The sequence below is a fragment of the Centruroides sculpturatus genome, unplaced genomic scaffold, assembly GCF_000671375.1.
Source record: "Centruroides sculpturatus isolate CEXI.00-Female unplaced genomic scaffold, Cexi_2.0 scaffold215, whole genome shotgun sequence".
NCBI classification, from domain to species: domain Eukaryota; kingdom Metazoa; phylum Arthropoda; class Arachnida; order Scorpiones; family Buthidae; genus Centruroides; species Centruroides sculpturatus.
In genome coordinates, this window is record NW_019384381.1 from 558,220 (window position 1) to 579,167 (window position 20,948).

Sequence of the window (20,948 nt, forward strand, 5' to 3'; positions counted from 1 at the left end):
GCAAAATAGGTAGAAGAAAATAGCATAATACTAATTAATTAATTTAATACTATCCGTAATTAAATTTGGTAACAGTAAATATACCAAGCAAATTAGTACCACATTTTTGGATAAATGCCATTTCTGCTTATTTGCTATCATGGAGAAACAAGTTGTTTCCTAGCATATATTTCAAGAGGATCGTGCACAACCTCTGTTTATTTTCGTTAGTTATTACGAATTCTCTACAAATCCACCAGTGACCAAATGGATAAAGCCACTGAACCCGTGTGACCTGGACCTGGCCGCCTAGAGTTTTCAGAGTTTTCTTCAGTAAGGACTGCACCAACCGAAATAAAAATATTAAATATCGAGTAAGAATTTAATTTATTTAAAAAAAAATGATATATTAGATTTTATCTGGATCCAGAACTTTTGTATGTGAAAGAGCCATTACGCGCTCTTGATTTACAAGTTTAAACGAGGAAATTTTTATTTTCTTCAGTGTCTAACATCTAAACAGGGACCAATTTTCTATAGAACGTCCTAGCATGAGGCACTTATCCTTTACAAAACATTATCCGAAGTGATTTCCAAATATAATAAAATAATTACAGTATTTAATTATTTATTTTTTATAATTTAAAAATGAGATCTTTTATCTTTACAGCATTAAATTTGTACGTTCAATCGAACGACTTTCTAGAGGATTCGTAAACATCACTTGACCTGGTTACTGTTGCATCACGCAAAGTAACTATTAAATTCATTAAATTTTGTTGTTATTTTTTAATTATGTAAGCTATAAAACGCTATTTTAATATTAAATAGGAAGCAGACTTTGCTGTGACATGCGTTAACATGAATAGGGAGAGACGAGGAGTTTGTAGATTTTGCATTTCCATATTCTTACGATAAAGTGATATTGATAATCAGAATCCTGGAGAAAAAGTAGAGCCCTTGCATTAGTGGAGCCATTCCCAAATGACTTTTATCTTTATGGTCTGTTAAACCTTTACAATTGTGTATATAAACAATTTTATGATATACTGTACTCGTAGATGTGGATAGCTTTAGACTGCTAACTGTGACAGCAATAACATCATTATCTCCTGTTAAAAGCTATTGTAAATGGAATCTGTGGAAAGTAGTATCTTGTTGCAGAATTGAAAGGTTTTCCTATTCTTATACAAAACACAACAAGGATAATAGTCAATTTTTGAGTAATAATAACCGCTATTTTCAGTGGGATAGTCGCATGATCCTAACCTATTTTAAACGAGCATGTCATCGACTGATGATAAAACTCGAGAAGTTGTAATTAAAACAGTAAAAAACACATCAGTTTGCACAACAATTATGGTAAACAGTATAAAAATTAATAACTAAATATGCAAATTAAGCAGGCTATATCATCGATCAAAATCTTCAAATACAGTATTTACAAAATTCTACAAAATGAGGACTGCACCAACCGAAATAAAAATATTAAATATCGAGTAAGAATTTAATTTATTTAAAAAAATGATATATTAGATTTTATCTGTATCCAAAACTTTTGTATGTGAAGGAGCCATTACGCGCTCTTGATTTACAAGTTTAAACGAGGAAATTTTTATTTTTAATGGATATCAATTCTTTTCTACGCTCTTTGCTTCAGCTCTACGAAAAATATCGATAAACGATTAATTTAATAGAATATAATTATAATAATTCACAATAAAATTATACTTTGTTCTATTTACTTTGTTAACAGTATAGAACGAATTGTTTAGAGTTGTCACTGCAGAAATAGAAAAACGATGCAGCGTAAAGAAGAATTGGCTTCAGAAATACAGTATCGGAATTGCCAGAAAACAGGCTGTTTTTGAAACTGTCTAGTTTTAAATTTTGGCGGAATTTATAGTTTACCTCATGTCCGCCTTGTTTTGGTTCTCCTGGCGCAAGTTCTATTGTGATTGCTGCATATATATATATATATATATACAGTACGTTTTCATGAGTGACAGCTGTTGAGGTACTGTCAATGAGTGTTGATTTACTGTGTGATATAGTGTTTCGTGTGTTTATATATTTGAGGTGTAACTTGTCGTTTGTGGAATGAGGTTGTTGTTTATAATTGTTATTTTCTGATCAGCAGCATTTTCTCTGTAACAGCGAGATATGGCTACTTTTATATGAATTTATCATGTAGTGTCTGATTAAACTGACGTAAACGTATCAGCTGTGCCTCACCCTGGCTTTATAATTTATAAATAATAATAATACAACTAAAGAGTTTTCTTTCTTAATTAGAGCATTGTTTACATTTTCATAAAAATGAAAATTGATTTTCCTTTTTAAATTATAAACTAAATTATATAATCGAGTTTCATAAGTTTTAAGGTGAAATAAATATTTATTTATTTGACTTTGAAACCTTTGCATATAAATTTCATTTTTTTAAACACCGAAAAGTTCGACGACTCACGATACATAAAAATAAAATGAATAATTACGCATAATGAAATTGCAACCACTGGTAAATTTTCCTTTGTTTGAATAAAAAATAAAAAATATCGAACTTAATGACGTGTAAGCTGTTATTAAATGGCTATGCATTATAATCAATAGCGTGCAGTTATTAAAAGGACAACAACTACACGTAAAGCAGATCGTTGTTGGTAACAACGCCTTCCATTCTTGATCCCACGAGTAAGTTATTTTTGTTTTTACAGTTCGAATTTAATGGATGATTATTGTTCAATTTTATCTTCAGTTAATTAATATTATCTAATAAACAAAAATGTAAGTTGAAGGATATTTTAAAATTTTAATTTAAATGCCTTTAATTTCTGATAAAGTTTACTTCTCTTATGTTTTCACATAAAATATAATAGATAGATAAATACTTTTAGCTAAAGTTTTTTAACTATTATATTTTTCAGATAATTTTCTTACATTATAACAAGTTAGATCCTATCAGTACTTGATAAATAAAGAGGTTCATACAATGGAAGAATTTGCTCTCTTGTTTGAACTATTTTGCTTTACATTTGCGAGTAATTTAAATTCTGGTACGAAAAGATTTAGTTAATTATATATGATTATATAAAATAATACGTAAAGAGCTGATTACTTTAAACATTAAACATCTTTCAGAATCGTTTACTTGTAGTAATATCGATGCGAAACCTCCCAAATGGACCAAAGATTTTCTCAATCAATATTTTCTAGGAAGAAACACAATCATGCTGTATACTACAGATTGTAGTAAGTAAATGATTAATTAACTTTTGGTTTCTTATTTTACAGTTAAACTATAGCCTATAAAACTGCATTTTTCAGACGACTATATGATACAACTAGCTCCTCAATTCTGGTCAACTGGTATTTTTTCTTATGTGCTGTCGTTAAAAGAAACCGAGAAGCAATTCAGTTTCCTAAAAAATACTTCTCACGAAAGTACGCAACCTCTTTTTATATTTATTAGTTACTATGACTTGCCGATTCTGAATTTGGTAAGTGTTTTGAATGTGATTCACCTCAAAGATAATTCCTGTATAATCTATTTTATACATTAATATACATGTAATTGTACAGCTAAACTACGAATTCGATTCTAAAATGTTGTGGTGGATTATCTTGGTGGATACAAATTTACACGAGATGACCATTCCTAGTTTAATAGAAGACAACGACATCGCGGTCTGTCATCTGATACTTGCAACAGAAAAGGTAGTTATAAATATTTAAATACATTATTAATCAACATCATATTACATTTTTTTGTTTTTTTTTTCCTTTGTACTCTCTACCCTGTGGCCAATAAGAAAGTCTTTTTTAAAGACCTTCCATGATTGTCCAGGTTCGATTCCGACTCCTCCACAACGGTAAGCTGACGCCTAAGCACTTCGGCCACCCTGCTAAATTGTTTCACATTAGAACATTAATTTAATCTCTATAACAACTGTATATCACATCTCTAATATATTGAATATTAATTAATTACATACGTAGACGCCAACTCTAAAGGACTGGAACTTTTTCGGTCTCTATTTAACTATCTATATACCATTATTTAATAATGATAGATAGGTAGCAGAAGAGATAAAGGCATCAGCTCATCGTTCTNTTTTATAATTTAAAAATGAGATCTTTTATCTTTACAGCATTAAATTTGTACGTTCAATCGAACGACTTTCTAGAGGATTCGTAAACATCACTTGACCTGGTTACTGTTGCATCACGCAAAGTAACTATTAAATTCATTAAATTTTGTTGTTATTTTTTAATTATGTAAGCTATAAAACGCTATTTTAATATTAAATAGGAAGCAGACTTTGCTGTGACATGCGTTAACATGAATAGGGAGAGACGAGGAGTTTGTAGATTTTGCATTTCCATATTCTTACGATAAAGTGATATTGATAATCAGAATCCTGGAGAAAAAGTAGAGCCCTTGCATTAGTGGAGCCATTCCCAAATGACTTTTATCTTTATGGTCTGTTAAACCTTTACAATTGTGTATATAAACAATTTTATGATATACTGTACTCGTAGATGTGGATAGCTTTAGACTGCTAACTGTGACAGCAATAACATCATTATCTCCTGTTAAAAGCTATTGTAAATGGAATCTGTGGAAAGTAGTATCTTGTTGCAGAATTGAAAGGTTTTCCTATTCTTATACAAAACACAACAAGGATAATAGTCAATTTTTGAGTAATAATAACCGCTATTTTCAGTGGGATAGTCGCATGATCCTAACCTATTTTAAACGAGCATGTCATCGACTGATGATAAAACTCGAGAAGTTGTAATTAAAACAGTAAAAAACACATCAGTTTGCACAACAATTATGGTAAACAGTATAAAAATTAATAACTAAATATGCAAATTAAGCAGGCTATATCATCGATCAAAATCTTCAAATACAGTATTTACAAAATTCTACAAAATGAGGACTGCACCAACCGAAATAAAAATATTAAATATCGAGTAAGAATTTAATTTATTTAAAAAAATGATATATTAGATTTTATCTGTATCCAAAACTTTTGTATGTGAAGGAGCCATTACGCGCTCTTGATTTACAAGTTTAAACGAGGAAATTTTTATTTTTAATGGATATCAATTCTTTTCTACGCTCTTTGCTTCAGCTCTACGAAAAATATCGATAAACGATTAATTTAATAGAATATAATTATAATAATTCACAATAAAATTATACTTTGTTCTATTTACTTTGTTAACAGTATAGAACGAATTGTTTAGAGTTGTCACTGCAGAAATAGAAAAACGATGCAGCGTAAAGAAGAATTGGCTTCAGAAATACAGTANATTAATTACATACGTAGACGCCAACTCTAAAGGACTGGAACTTTTTCGGTCTCTATTTAACTATCTATATACCATTATTTAATAATGATAGATAGGTAGCAGAAGAGATAAAGGCATCAGCTCATCGTTCTGGGGGATTTCAACTGCTATCCTGATGAAGGATCACAGGAAGGCTTTGGGCTGTTCAAAATACGCTACGTCCTGTTCCTCACCAATCGGCCGTCGCCATTTTAATACATGATGAGTTTGGTCAGGACTACATAGAGTGGCTAGATGGTGAGGGACGAGACCCAATATATCTGGGAAGACTACTCTGTAAAACTTTCTGAAGTCGTTCGCCCAGTTTCTATTTCTGTTTTTTTTTTTAATCTTTCTCTAATAGTGTCACTCCAACGCGATAATTTTTCTTGTAGCACCCCCCACTTCTTTATCAATGTAGAGTAATAGCACTTTTCGTACTGTAATACATGTAAGAAGTATAACAGCACTGCTCAGCACTATTTCGCAGCACCAATTATAATAATTCACAATAAAATTATACTTTGTTCTATTTACTTTGTTAACAGTATAGAACGAATTGTTTAGAGTTGTCACTGCAGAAATAGAAAAACGATGCAGCGTAAAGAAGAATTGGCTTCAGAAATACAGTATCGGAATTGCCAGAAAACAGGCTGTTTTTGAAACTGTCTAGTTTTAAATTTTGGCGGAATTTATAGTTTACCTCATGTCCGCCTTGTTTTGGTTCTCCTGGCGCAAGTTCTATTGTGATTGCTGCATATATATATATATATATATACAGTACGTTTTCATGAGTGACAGCTGTTGAGGTACTGTCAATGAGTGTTGATTTACTGTGTGATATAGTGTTTCGTGTGTTTATATATTTGAGGTGTAACTTGTCGTTTGTGGAATGAGGTTGTTGTTTATAATTGTTATTTTCTGATCAGCAGCATTTTCTCTGTAACAGCGAGATATGGCTACTTTTATATGAATTTATCATGTAGTGTCTGATTAAACTGACGTAAACGTATCAGCTGTGCCTCACCCTGGCTTTATAATTTATAAATAATAATAATACAACTAAAGAGTTTTCTTTCTTAATTAGAGCATTGTTTACATTTTCATAAAAATGAAAATTGATTTTCCTTTTTAAATTATAAACTAAATTATATAATCGAGTTTCATAAGTTTTAAGGTGAAATAAATATTTATTTATTTGACTTTGAAACCTTTGCATATAAATTTCATTTTTTTAAACACCGAAAAGTTCGACGACTCACGATACATAAAAATAAAATGAATAATTACGCATAATGAAATTGCAACCACTGGTAAATTTTCCTTTGTTTGAATAAAAAATAAAAAATATCGAACTTAATGACGTGTAAGCTGTTATTAAATGGCTATGCATTATAATCAATAGCGTGCAGTTATTAAAAGGACAACAACTACACGTAAAGCAGATCGTTGTTGGTAACAACGCCTTCCATTCTTGATCCCACGAGTAAGTTATTTTTGTTTTTACAGTTCGAATTTAATGGATGATTATTGTTCAATTTTATCTTCAGTTAATTAATATTATCTAATAAACAAAAATGTAAGTTGAAGGATATTTTAAAATTTTAATTTAAATGCCTTTAATTTCTGATAAAGTTTACTTCTCTTAGAGTACGCTGCATTCGATTGTTTCAGGACTTTTAAAATTAAGGAATGCATCGAAAGGGAACAGAAAATGTAACAAAATATTCTTATTTAATTCTACTGAATATAACTAATATACAGCATATGAAATCTCGTTATTGGCGAATGTTTCATCAGCGAAGAAATTTGTCACCGTTGTAATATTCATGATATGAAATTAATACAACTTTTAATAGACTTGTATGTTAAAGCACAAATTTTTTCATATTTCAAAATTCATATCTGAATCTATTTTCAAATTTCAAGTGTAATGCGCAGGTAGGAGATTAGCACACACGAAATGACATTTTTTTAGTGTAAGCACGATTGTGTTTGTAAAGAAACACNTTCTATTTCTGTTTTTTTTTTCAATCTTTCTCTAATAGTGTCACTCCAACGCGATAATTTTTCTTGTAGCACCCCCCACTTCTTTATCAATGTAGAGTAATAACACTTTTCGTACTGTAATACATGTAAGAAGTATAACAGCACTGCTCAGCACTATTTCGCAGCACCCCTAAAGTGTCATTGGGTATTTTTTTTAAAAGAGTACAGTTCAATTTTTATTTTCGAAAAAATTAGTTTCCCTATTTTTACTTTCTGTAGATAACTTTTGCCTCAATCATCCTAATAACTTAAATTGAAAACATTTCAGTTACAATTTCTTACCTTTTTTTATATATTATAGTAATCATTCACATACAGGTTACCTCACCTCCGTCGCCTACGAAAATAATTAAAAATTTACAGTTATATAAGTTTAACTTAATGTCATGTATCCAGTGACCAAATCCAAAACTTCCTTACACTTTTACATACTAAAGCAATTTTATAATTTTACGTAAAGGTGACAACCGTTATCACAGTTTGTACTCGTTTTGAAAAATTCATCCCGTTGTGGCTCCCCAGTTGAAAGTCACTGACCTCGGCCATCCGGCCATCGCATATTTCTATAACGAGAATTTTTATGAATTTCTAAGAATTTCAATAAAATTAATCTTAATTAACATAACTAAAACTTAACTATATGTCACCACAACTAACTTTAACTAACAATATTTTAATTACGTTTTCATTACTGTTTTATCTCAATTGCTATTCAAAGATCTTGAATTTTTTTTTTTTTTAAATTAAAAGAACCTTTATGAATTCATAAATAAGTTTCCTTTGACTGGTTAAAAGAAAGCGTTACGTGTCACTGCATAATTTCCAGGATTTGGATAGGTGGAACAAGGCATGGGAGATCTGCCAGTAAGAAAATGCCTTCCAATTCTTGGAAGGTATTTTTTCACTGGCCTTTTCTATGGGAAACTGGTCCCAATTGAGGTGTTAGATACATGAAGAAAACCCGAAAACTCACTCGACTAGCCTGGAACCCGCGACCAACTACTAGTGTTCAGTGGTTTTATCTACTCTGCTGCTTTAATATGAATTATAATTATCAATTATTTGACAGGAATTAACACGTTAAATAAATTCTGATAATTTTTAGGTTCTCTCTAATGGGACCAGAACGTGGATTACCAGTGTGCCGACATACCAGCAAAATGAATTTTGCGCTCATATCATTATAACAACTTCTGTAAATGATAAACCAGTTGGTGATCTCTTTAACAGATATCTTGATCGTCAAGATAGAATATATTTTAAAAATAAAACAATATCGGTCGCATATTATCAAGTAAGATTATTAAACTTCAATATCAATTAATATTAATTATAGTCTACTAAATCTATGAATACTATTCTGTTTTTATATTGTCATTGTGAATTTCTAGTCATTTCCGTTCTTCTTTGAATTAAAAGATAATGTTTCTAATACGTTAAAATACGGAGGAGTTGATTTCAATATAGTGGAAGAATTAGCGAAATATTTCCAATTCGAGTAATTATTATTTTCGTGTTAATATCTATATGTTAACAGCTATAATTACAGCTTATCATTTGATTTCATAAATGTTTTTCTATTCCAGATACAATTTTGTGTACTCGGAGGATGGTATTTCGGGTGATCCGATAAATGACACGTGGTCGGGATCGTTGGGGATGGTATTACGAAAGGTAGCTTTTTTTCTATAATATTCAAACATTAACTACAATTTTTGTTGTACAAATCAATTTGGAAAGGAATCATAGAGCCTGCGAAAAATATATTTGGATGTTTATGTGAGGTCAGCCGATTAGGGGTGAGGTATTTCCGACAGCCGAGCGGTCATTACTGTCGTGTGGGCGCGGAATGATTCACAGAGACAGGTTTACCATATAAAACCGTTTAATAAAATTATAATTTCTTACAATCTTTTCTTGATTGACGGATTATCACACCACGGAGCACGAGGGTAGAGTTCAATAGAGTTCGAAAAGTTCGTTTTCCGTTTCCTTCAGTTCGGCGACGACGAACTAATAATCGTCGGCCCCGGGGCGAAAAATATATCAAGCTTCCGGTGGTCTTTTTTGGGCGAACCGACGAGCCTGGAGGTCGTCCGGTGGCACGGCAGATGAGGTTGCTTCCACTCGAGCCGAAACGTTCTTTCCAAGATTCCGCGGGGACACACACGTCCAGGAGGGTAAGACTATGCACCAAGAACGTTTGTAACTTGAATCGCACTGTTTTATAAATTCCTTAACCTCAGCCGCCTTTCCATTGGTCTCTCCTTGTCACCTGGTGACAATTCGAAACCCCACCGAAGGGCGCGGGAGAGGTCAACGTCGCGCCTGAACACGACTCCTCTCCAACCTCGTTTTCCAACTCGTTTTCCTCGACTTTACTCTATCTATTGTTTAAAATCTTTTAACAAGACAAAAAGGTTCATTGTTTAAATCCGATCGTTAAGTTCTCTCTTTCGCGCTACGAAACTTGACTCATTCAAAAAGTCGTTAATGGCCTCCTTTCGGACCCCGTTTGGGTCCTCACATTTATAACAAATATTGTTCAGCTTGGGTCTATCTATCCATTACCTTTTTAATTTCTGAAAATAATTTAACCTAAGAAGAGAATCATTTTCTGGTGAAAGAGGCAGTGTAACTTTTTTGAAATTTTCGGAATTGTATATTATTTTTTCTTTTTTTGTGACTTTTATTGGATCGTAAATGTCGACTTCAAATACGTCCGTTATATTGACAAATAGAATTAAATTCAAGCCTAATTACGAACAGAAAAGATATTTCGTTGAAGGTTTCCATTCAGAAATCACTATACAGTTTTCATTGATGCATTGCGAATTACCTAGAAACCGAAAGAAGATTATGTGAAAAGTTTATATTATTTTTGTTGTTTATTGTAAAAATTTGTAAATTATTTTTGCATAAGTATTTTTGCATGATGATTCAAAACCTGTCTGCTTTAAATCCTAATTACTTATTTATTACAAATAATGAAAAATCTAAACAACTTTAGGAAGTGGATATTGCAGTAACTCATATTAGCCTGAGCACTGAGAGAGAAGAAATAGTAGATTTTACATTTCCATATTTTTACGATGGCGTCATTATTATGACTCGGTATACAGGAGAGAAGAGCCGAGCTTCAGCTGTAATCAGACCATTTTCAAACGACGTAAGTTTTGTAACATTTCAATATTTATAAACAAATATTCCATAACTTTTGTTAATTTTAGATATGGGTGGCGATAATAATAGCATTTTTGCTTACATCTCTCATGGTTCCTCTGATTGTAAAACTTTCTGACGACAACACAGATTCTAAGTGGAGTTTTTGGCGTGCTTTATGGTATTTTTATGGCTGTCTTTTGCAACAAGGTTAGTTTTTTTTTATACTTTACTGGTAAAAATGTATAAATATATTTAAATTAATGCTTTCTCATAGGAGGAACTAAAACTCCATTTCAGCATAGTTTAAGGATTCTGTTTGCAATTTGGTGGATATTCAGCGTCATAATATGTTCTTCCTTTAGTGGAATTGTAACGTCTTGTTTATATCAACCTATTCCTAATGATCAAATTGAAACTGTGAATCAACTTTTGAAAAAATTAGAAACGAGCGAATATAAAGTTGGAACTTTGAATAGCAGCTCAATCCTCAGAAATATTGGGGTAAATTCATTATTATTCCATTCAGTTAGCTATAAATTTATCTATAACAATAATTTACATTAGCATTTACAATATAACATTTTTTAGAAATCTAAGGATGGACCTTTGTATCAAATTCGCAAAAATATCCAAAAGAATAAACGAGAGCAGATATTACGAAATAAAGACGACGTCACCAAATGGGTCAAATCGGGTTTTCACGCATTTATATATCCTTCTAGCATACTGAAAATTCAAATTGCACATCTAGATGATAAAAATTATGTTTTCAGCCAAGATCAGATTTATTCGTTAGCTTACGCTGTAGCTCTTCGTAGAAATTCTTCAATGGACGATAGATTCAACAGAGTGTAAGTATCTTTACGTAATCTATCTGCTAAACAACTATTGATTGTTCTGATGTGTTACAGCATAGAAAAATTGTCTGATAGCGGTCTTGTAGAAAAGTGGATGGACGATGTCGTTTTCAAGAAAAGGATCTCAATGCAACCTATTAATAACGCAACTTTAGAAGAAGGATCTGATGAAAACCCAATCATTTTATCCGATTTAGTCGGTGCATTTGTGGTTTTGGGCATTGGCTATTTTTTATCTTCTTTTGTATTTTCAATAGAATTTACAATATACGAGTTACAGTTTTAACAATGCTACTATTGTGATATTCAAATCCAAGATGGAACATGTATATTTATTTTTGGCGGAAAATATTCAACGTAAATTTCGAGAATCAATAATAACGAAGAAGCAAGAAATAACTTCAATACTGAAGTTTTCATTTTAGGCTAAAGAAAACATCATCATAAAGGAATATCTTCTGATTAACTAAACAGTTCTAATACTGGTATAACTGATTAATATGAATAATGAATTCAAATTATTCTTTGATACAGTGATGTAACTAAACAGCGCCATACTACAGGAGGGTCCGAGTTAAAATGTTCAAACCTACATTTACCCTTGTAATACTGTGGGTAAAACCACTAGCAGTGTGAATAGAGTAACTCTTAGATATTGTATAGGCCAGCGATGGCAAACCTTTTACAAACAAATATTTCATTTAATGGTAAATCTGTTGTCTAGTGTTTTTTATTTCATGATAATTTTTTATCTCAGGCTCATAATTTATGGCCTTTAAGACTTTTCTCATCTTTAGAACCCTGCTTTCACACTAGTTATGAAAAGTTTTGAAATCTATCATATATATATATATATATATATATGCATTACCCCGCAGGTAACTGATTCGCCATCGTTAATATGATCTATATATGTGTATAGGCTAATTGCATTTATAACTTTCAGATATTTTTCTTGTACAGTACTTATTTTGATTTTTAAAATTTACTTGTTTACAAACGTAAAGAGGCCCTTCCCCCGTTACACTACTGCTTTGATAAATCAAATTCATTTAGCGCTGGATCAGTCATGAGTACATCTGAATACAATCATGAATTTTTGCAATACTCATGATATTAAAGTACTAAATATAAAAAGATAATATTTTTTTAAATAATTGTTTATTAATTAAACTATATTTTCTATAATATTCTGTAATTTATTAGAATTTATAGTTAGGAACTTTATTTTCTAATGTTTAAAACTTACTTATATTTTAATAAAATTGTATAAAACCGTTTAAAAAAATACTTTTTTCAAGAAAAATTATTTTACAACGAAAATAAAATTATTTTAAATATTTATTATGAAAATAAATACAGTCGATCCACTACAACGCGGATTCATATAATGCTGATTCGTATATCGCGGCGAAAATATTGCGACCGTATTCGTGTAAACAAGCTAAAAGAGACTCGTAAAATGCGGTAAAACGTCATCGCCGACTCGTGTCGCGACAGGATTGGTCAAATCTGGACCAATAGTGGACGAGCAGCCGAACTACTTACACGCTACGGATACCCCGCGTTTCTTTATGCAGCGAGAGTGTAGCGAAATGACGTCACGAGCAGTGTTGGCCAATTAGAAACCAGTTTCAGTCTGTTCGCTGTAAAGCGCTTCTCGAGCGCTGCATAAAGAAACGCGGAGATAGTTTAGGCGGGTAAGTTGAGTTTACTATAGTCTGTACAGTATATAAATTAGATACTGTAAGTCTAATACAGTACTGTAATTTTATACATTTCTTGTGAAAAAAAAAAAAACATTTCTTATTCAATGGCCATTAAAATTATTTCTATTAATGATGTCTCCAAAGTTCAGCGAATTTTTCGCAGAAAAATAACTTATTAGAAAACGCGTCCGCCGTTTGGTGCGCTGCTCCGCGACGAAAACAAGCTTAAGCGATGGCGTCGTCGAACGGTGCACACTCGGTAAGTAATCCTACAATTTTTTGTTTATAGCATAGTTTATACGGATTATTCCCAAAAAATTATACGTGTTTTGGAAATGTTGAGTCAAATTAGTCTAGAATCGATTAATTTTATGGAAGAAAACCTTTCAAACAGCTGTAGTCCGTAAACTGCATACGTGCCGGGCTGTGATTGGCTGGACTCGTAGAAAAATGGATTCATAAAAAACTGAACGTATCTACCGTGTTATGCGGGATCGACTGTATTGTACTTTATAACATATTATAACAATTTTGACGAATCTACATTATATAAATAAGACAAATTTCTGAAAAAAAAACTCAGAAAACTTTATAATCAATTAAAACGATAAACTTACTAAAAATCCAGCAATTCGTTGCTTAATTTTCCCGGCAACGATATTTAAAACTACGTGGAGCGCCATCTGTTATGATATTTTACTTTTAAAAAAGTTTTTATATAATTATTATAAAATGAAAAAGCTTGATTCTTGATGTAAAAATGAGTATTATAAAAAAAAATTAAGTGCTAATAACCTGTAAATACATCATTAAGTCCGAACTTACTCGAGATATGACACACAACATCCGTCTATCAACCCATCCCTCCAGTGCCGGCCCGAGGAAAGTTTTAGGATGGAGCGAGATCCTATTATGGCACCTCCCTTGGTTGCCCCTAATTTGTACCATTTAATTTTCTTTACCACTAGGAGCCCCCTAGGACTTAGCGCCTGGAGCGGCTGCTCCGTTCGCCCTATGGTAGGGCCGTCTCTGCATCCCCCCTTCGGCCTTAAACCATCAAAATTTAATCGCGTAAATCTCCCTAATACACAAACTTTTCTACAAAATTTCAGAAATTTTCAGCAAAATACACTCGAGTTATTAAGCTTCAAAGCAAAATCTTGCTCTTCCCCACACAAAAACATCTATAGATACAGAAAAAAAACTCCCGAAATTTTTTGCGTATCTCTACGTTTCAAGGTTTCCCGAGTTCAAAAATATAAAACTCGGTCAAAAAATAATCGCTATATTTTTCCCTCTTCTATATAACATCGCCGGGAAAGTAAAACAACTATGAAACATTTTACAATGCCAAAATATACATAAAACTTTTTGCATCTTACTCGTTACTAATTGCCTAAGAAAATATATATATATATATCACACATTAACTCGTTTTTAAAACTGGTTTCTATTACCACACAACGCAATAATATAATTCGGTTGTTAATGATTGGCGAGTGTATTTTTGATGTCATACTTTTATGAATTTAGTTCCATTTTCTAAAATAATACGCTGGAGGTATTGGAGTATACTTCTATACATGTAACAGGTGATTTTAGCAAGGTGTGCAATCAGTTGTTAGTGTGCATATGTGTGTGTGTGGGTGCATGACAGCTTTTCCTATTTTCCTTTTATATGGAAACTTCTAAGAACAGTAAGTTTCTTTTTAAGCAATTTTATCAAGCTTTAATATAATATTTTGTTTTAAAAGCTGATCAATTAATATAAATTTATATTTATAGAAGTAATTTCTTTAGCAATTTTCCCCCTCAAGTTTAACTGTATGATCCTAATTACATTGAAACAACCATTGCAAAATCATCATCAAATAATACATTTGCGTAATTAGATACTTTATCGCAATTACTAATTCTTTTTTTTTTATATAAAATTGAAGAAAATTTATGTTTTTGTTTCAGAGAACAATGAAAAAAGTTCAACGAAAGCTGTTAAACACGATGGAATGGGAAAGACTTCTACAGGGTCTAAAGTGCAAACAGAAAAATTACAGTTAAAACGACAGGTCACTCTACTCGGTGGTGTGTCCATAATTATAGGGTCTATTATTGGTATGTCTTAATTTTTTATGAATTAAATTTATATAAAATCAATAGCACGATTGGAAAAAATAATAATTTTTTAATCTCTTTGACCCTTTGTATTTACGATCGGTAAATTTCTTTGACCTTTTACGCCACTTTACATTACTCATGAAGCAGTATTTAATTTGACCTCATCAAAATCTACTTTTATACAGAAATATATCCGCTTCCTCTCGATGTTTCGAATATAAAAATTAATTATTTTTAAAATTTTATAGTTCTATTTCGACCCTATATTTATACACCAAATAATAAATTTAGATTTTGAACAAGATTATTAAAAGATAATTTCCTTCCACATTTTAAAACTATATTTTAGAAGTTAAGCACAGTTTAAATTGATAATAGATCCAAAAAATTAATTTTATTAATTATAAATTACATGAATGTAACTAACTTCTGAATAGGAGCAAAGTTAAGTACAGGTATTTATTGTGCCGAAAAATAATTGTAAACTCAACTGTGAGGTTAACTGTATGGAAAAAACGATACACGTACACTAACAGATGTTTTATATAGGGCTGAGTAAATGAAAATAATGTATATGACCACTAGTTAAATTGATTTTTTTGTTGACTTACTTGTACTTATAGTGAAGATATATAATACATAAACTAAAATCTAGTTATATAAGCTTCTGACAAACGAAACTTCGTCAGAATTAATTTCTAGAATAATTTTAATATATGAACAATGCTGAAAATTAATTCGGAATCGTGTTTTATATTGTAGAGATTAGACTGTAAAAAGATTGTAATAGTTATTAACGAAGAAAATTCAAATCCTGTATAAAAACAAAACGTATTTAATGACTTCAATAAACTATTTGAAGTCATAAATATGCTATTTCCTAAAGAACAGATGGAAATAATTTTCTAGAATAATAATAAATGCTCATATATCAAAGAAAAGTTATTGCAAACTAGACTGACATTAGTATTCATGTAAAGACGATACCCGTTACGAAATTTACTTAAATTATAATATAAAAAACTTTGACTATGCTCATACAATTTCTCGTGGACATTCAAAATTGGTATTTAGAGGCGAGAGGGTATTAAGCCGATTGAACCTAATCGGGCGGGACGTTGTAAGTGGCCCCACGCTGTGGTTATAGACTCCGTGAAGAGAAGAAATTGACGTCACATTTTGGAGAATTCTATATTTTAAAACTAGAATTGTGTACAGTATCAATTTTTTTTATCAGTTTAGTTATTTGTTTCTTAATGATTTCAATTGGGCTCCGCATTACTAAGGTTGGAACTGTTTAGAAAAAAATATAATCCTGTAGACCAGTACTGCTCAAACTTACTTTTATTACAAATTAATAAAAGCAAGTTTATTTAAAAAGTCTTTAAAATAATTTTTGAAACGTTTTATAATAGTTCTTAAATAGTCTTATAAAAACACGTTCTTTTATTACTTTCGTTTTTCTTTATTATTTAAACACTTAGTGCCAGGAGTGGATTGGCGATCAAAATTGATCTGCCGAATAAAATAATGCATTTGAACTCTGTTCTCTCCGTGTATTTAATTTTTATTTAATTTCACAAAAATACTGGTCTGCAAGGCCTCCCAGAGGATTGTATTTTGTCCAAGGTCGCACAGAGTGGGGCCTGGAGCAAAATAAATAGGGCGTATTCAAAATCTCAGCATCAATCCAGTGAGATGTTGCAGGAAGTGACGCAACTAAACTTGTTTAATGAGAACAGCTTAATTAAAATGAATCTTTCGTAAAGAGAAAGAAGGATAAAGATTTTTTAATTTCCGTAAGAGTTATAAATAACTAAATCAATCCTAAGATTATATTTTAATAACTAAAACAAATTATGTGATGTTATATTAGTATATTAAATTATTCTATTAGCCTAAAGTACTAACCGAATCTTAATTTATTCTGGGTATATTCATCAACAAACAAATTATCAACGCAAAACAGAGCTCTTAAGAGTCTCGTGGCGGCTGCCATCTTGTTTGCTAGAGTATCGAGCGCCGAAAATGACACTGGTAGTTTGCTGGCTGCAACAGGAAATTGCCTGAGATTTTGAATAAGCCCATTTAGAGCTTTTTCACTGAAGTCACTTCTTTGACATTTTTATTATCCAGTATTTTTTTATTCAACAATATAAATTAAGCTGAAATGAATATCTTCTTTCTACTATATATAAATGTAATTTTGCAATTTTTATTTGATATGAAATGGAGAAATTCATGCCGATAATAATTTGTATTATCAATTTTGTTAGAAATGATTTTATTCCAAAGGACTTTCTGAATATTAATTCGTGTTTTTAAGTAGTCTTATCTATTAGTACGATAACAGCGATATTTACAAAAGTAACATCGCGAAATGTTTCTAAAACTCGTTTTCTTTTGTAGTAAATAAATTATAAACATTCAATATTACAAAATAATGTCATTTAGCAACATGACTTATAGAGCAACAGATTGACCTGTCCTAAATATTGTTCTCTATCTCTTTCCAAAAGCCATTAAAAATATATGAATAAAATCAACTAAACAAATAGAAGCAGATTTTTCACCATAATAGTAAAATAACAAAAAAAAAAAACTTTTGTGAAAGGTTGTAAAAGGGCTACATGTTGTACAGATAAATATAAATTTAAATGGATCAATTTTTTATATTTGGCATTGATGTTTATGAAGTTAAACGGTACAGTATTAACAATATCACACTGAAGGAATTTCTATGAAGTCTGAATAAATATCTGATATGTTAGCAATCAGATTATTTAATCAGATTTCCAGACTTTGTTATTCAGTATATCATTAATTTAAAACATTTCTTTGTTGTAATAAAATAAAGTTACAAAAGCTTGTTACTCCTAGAATCGTTTAATAAGGATTCAAGCTTTTGTAATCACCTAGTCTTATTAGAAAGAAGAGACAAGAGAATGCTAATGATAAGAGAAAATGCAAAGTTAATAAACGTGGATTTGCTGTTATTCTGTTGTAGAGTTATGTAAACACGTCAGATAAATGAATATATTTTTTGAAGCTTTCTTATGAATAAATTTAAAAAAAATACATTTGTTATATTATACCCTTTTGAATTATTCTTTCGTCGATGACAATAAAAATATGCTATTATAAACATAAATCAGCATTTTATTAATATGCGAATGTCAGATTTCATGACCTAGATTTAAGGAAATAGCCGGAGAAAGGGTTAAATAACTTCATTTTGGCTTAAATTACGGCCAGATAAGTAATTTTTTATGAGTACCGTACGTGATATATAACATTTCTAATTATTAATTAAATAACAAAGCCTGTGGCTAGTGAAAATTTATACAACATTCATCTATAGCATAATTTTGTCCTGTCAATCAAACCAGAGCTAAACTATGTACGTCATTGATACATCACCGAAACGTCGTTTACCGGATTCATTGATAGCGTATTTCATCAATACACCTATGAGATTAAAAATGTCCTTAAAGAAAAGTCAAGACCATTTTAGTTTTCTTTTTTTACTGTTTTTACTTTGGTTTCTGTAATTATATAGTTCTGCAACATGATTTTTACTTTAAATAAAGTAATAGTCTGTTTTAATTAATAAATACTTTAACACATAATACAGATGTTTTAACACCTGTTTAATTAATTCATTTATTTGTGTGCGTAAAGATTTGTAGAAACATCTCTGCAGCACTTTGAAATAAAGACAGTTTGCCATCAGAATTTCAAAGTGCTGCAGAACTGTTTCTACAAATGCCTCTCTGATACTAGCAGAGCTCCTTCCTTTGCCACCATGTATTGAAGAAAAAGTTCTAAACAACTACATCAGAACCACAAACATCAAGGTTCAACAACGGTCTCTGATCCTATCTACGGCTGTTCATATGCTTCTACATTGCAATTACCCTACTGTGATCATCACCCTGTAAGCAAGGTTATCCCCAGGGTACATCTGGTGTCATCTGCGTCCTCTTTGGATAACCATGCTGACATTAATATCTACACAGATGGGTCCAAAGGCCCCCTTCATGTTGGCTCAGGTGTCTGTATCTTCCTGCAAACTGACATATACCAAGCTGTTCAGTGGGCCACTTCACTAACTAACAAACTCTTTCTATCAACATTTACAGTGACTCTCAGTCTGTCCTAAAAGCCCTATTAAATCCCAATTGCAATAGCAACAAAATCACATATATCCAGCACCATATTAAAAATCGCGTTAATAACATAACTTTTATTTTTGTTCCTGGCCATACTGGCATACTAGGAAATAAAAAGCCGACTTTGAAGCTAAGTCAGCTGCAAAGGACACTGACTTGGACTATATTCTTGTGAGAACCGAGGGGACAGAGTGACCCCGCTTATCGGCGGCTCTTGTCAGGCGATGGCTTAGGAGGACTATAAGTGAGTGGGGAGGTTAATGAGTAAGTTGACAGATTCCCAAATAAATACACCGGTTCACAGGTTCTACAAATATAACATATTTAATAAACAATTTAAATAATACAAGCAAATGCAAAAGCTAATAGCTACCCGAAATGGGAATGATCAAAAATTCTAGTTCGCGACAATTCTGTCGATAGACCGTCTAACAGAGAGAGACCTGAGAGAGGGAAAAATTTTTCTGTGTGTTACCTCCTGGTTTCCCGATCTTGTTGTATGGGTCGTTGGCAAAAACGTTCCGGAATCGGCGGAGTTGACCACGGGATATTCTGGCTGGATGGCGACGGACAGAGTGGCGGTATGGGTCTGGTGTCCCCGGTTGATGTCCGCTGTGGGTTCCGCCCGGAGGACTGTGCCTAAGTCCTTTTTATCCTATTTTTGAGGGGTAAGAACTGTCAAATAATTGATTTATAATTAAAAGAACACCTGTTAGCTGTGCCGGATCTAGATCCAGCTGGTACGGAACGTCGCCGATGTATTCCTTGGTCGGATTGTTGACATTGGTCTTCTGAAGGTAAAATTTTATGATATAAATTCCTACGAATTTGACAGCTCTCTCCCATTAATTATTGTATAGTTTGGCAATATCTTTTTAGAGTTGACAACAATCTCTAGATTGTTTATATTAAATATCGTATTAGTCGACGAGAGAGGCAATTATCATCATGTTGTTTTGGTTATCGTGCTGGTGTCCGCAGACACGTGCAGCTAAAGGAGGGGGTGAGAAACGCCGCTTATTAGTTTCTTTTAAACGTCTGTTCTTGCCTTGTTGATTTTATCGTTGATCGAATTTATCGATATAGACTGACATTTAACCCGAGGAGAGAGTTTCGATCGTTGATTGTAAACTATCCCTTTTTTTTTCTGTAGAATTACTAGGGATAGGAGGAGAACGATACTGATTTAAACAATACGAAAAAAAAGGGGGCAGAATATCACGCTCTCACCCCTCTCTCACGCAGCAGCCTTAATTAAAAATTATATTCATGTCAACGCTATGCAAAAGTGGAACCAACAATGGTTGAGCAGTAAAACTGGTAGAATAACAAGACTATTTTCCTAGTGTTGATTGCAGATTCTCTTCACCACTTACAGATTTAACGTTTGCTACTGCTCAACTACTTACTGAGCATGGTAATTTTCGAAGCTACCTGACGATGTATAACCGGGCAGAAACTGCCTTTTGCTTTTGCTCTACAATAAACCTTGACACCGTCGACCATATTATCTATCATTGCCCAATTTACGATCAAGATAGACTTATTCTGAAATTAGAAAT

General features: G+C 31.8%; 2 protein-coding genes across 4 annotated transcripts in view; both read left to right on the top strand.

Annotated features, from left to right (window-relative positions):
• Window positions 1-252: 252 nt before the first annotated feature.
• Window positions 253-12,509, top strand: LOC111617899 (glutamate receptor U1-like). Of its 3 annotated transcripts, none has more exons than XM_023359250.1 (13): window positions 253-353; window positions 2,907-3,035; window positions 3,121-3,231; window positions 3,307-3,479; window positions 3,562-3,696; window positions 8,474-8,662; window positions 8,760-8,866; window positions 8,955-9,042; window positions 10,379-10,537; window positions 10,599-10,740; window positions 10,808-11,034; window positions 11,122-11,384; window positions 11,445-12,509. In XM_023359250.1, the coding sequence occupies exons 2-13, from the start codon at window positions 2,972-2,974 to the stop codon at window positions 11,674-11,676; spliced, it is 1,890 nt and encodes a 629-aa protein (XP_023215018.1). In that variant the 5' UTR covers window positions 253-353; window positions 2,907-2,971; the 3' UTR covers window positions 11,677-12,509. The 3 variants fall into 3 exon arrangements, with proteins under 3 accessions (XP_023215018.1, XP_023215019.1, XP_023215020.1); XM_023359251.1 differs by lacking the exon at window positions 253-353 and adding an exon at window positions 2,507-2,673; XM_023359252.1 differs by lacking the exons at window positions 253-353; window positions 2,907-3,035 and adding an exon at window positions 2,507-2,673.
• A 2,055-nt stretch (window positions 12,510-14,564) lies between these two features.
• LOC111617901 (putative L-type amino acid transporter 1-like protein MLAS) overlaps window positions 14,565-20,948 on the top strand; it is a 12,504-nt gene continuing 6,120 nt past the window's right edge. The window contains exons 1-2 of the mRNA XM_023359257.1: window positions 14,565-14,796; window positions 15,062-15,211. Coding sequence (XP_023215025.1) covers window positions 14,778-14,796; window positions 15,062-15,211 — 169 coding nt within the window. The 5' untranslated portion in view covers window positions 14,565-14,777. The remainder of the gene's footprint in view (window positions 14,797-15,061; window positions 15,212-20,948) is intronic.

What these genes read in the sequence shown, in the direction of transcription:
- LOC111617899 (XM_023359250.1), top strand. Translation starts at nt 2,972, where the DNA reads ATGGAAGAATTTGCTCTCTTGTTTGAACTATTTTGCTTTACATTTGCG. An exon ending in TATCGGTCGCATATTATCAA is followed by an intron (nt 8,663 to 8,759) that starts GTAAGATTATTA and finishes GTGAATTTCTAG; the next exon opens with TCATTTCCGTTCTTCTTTGA. An exon ending in TGGCTGTCTTTTGCAACAAG is followed by an intron (nt 10,741 to 10,807) that starts GTTAGTTTTTTT and finishes GCTTTCTCATAG; the next exon opens with GAGGAACTAAAACTCCATTT.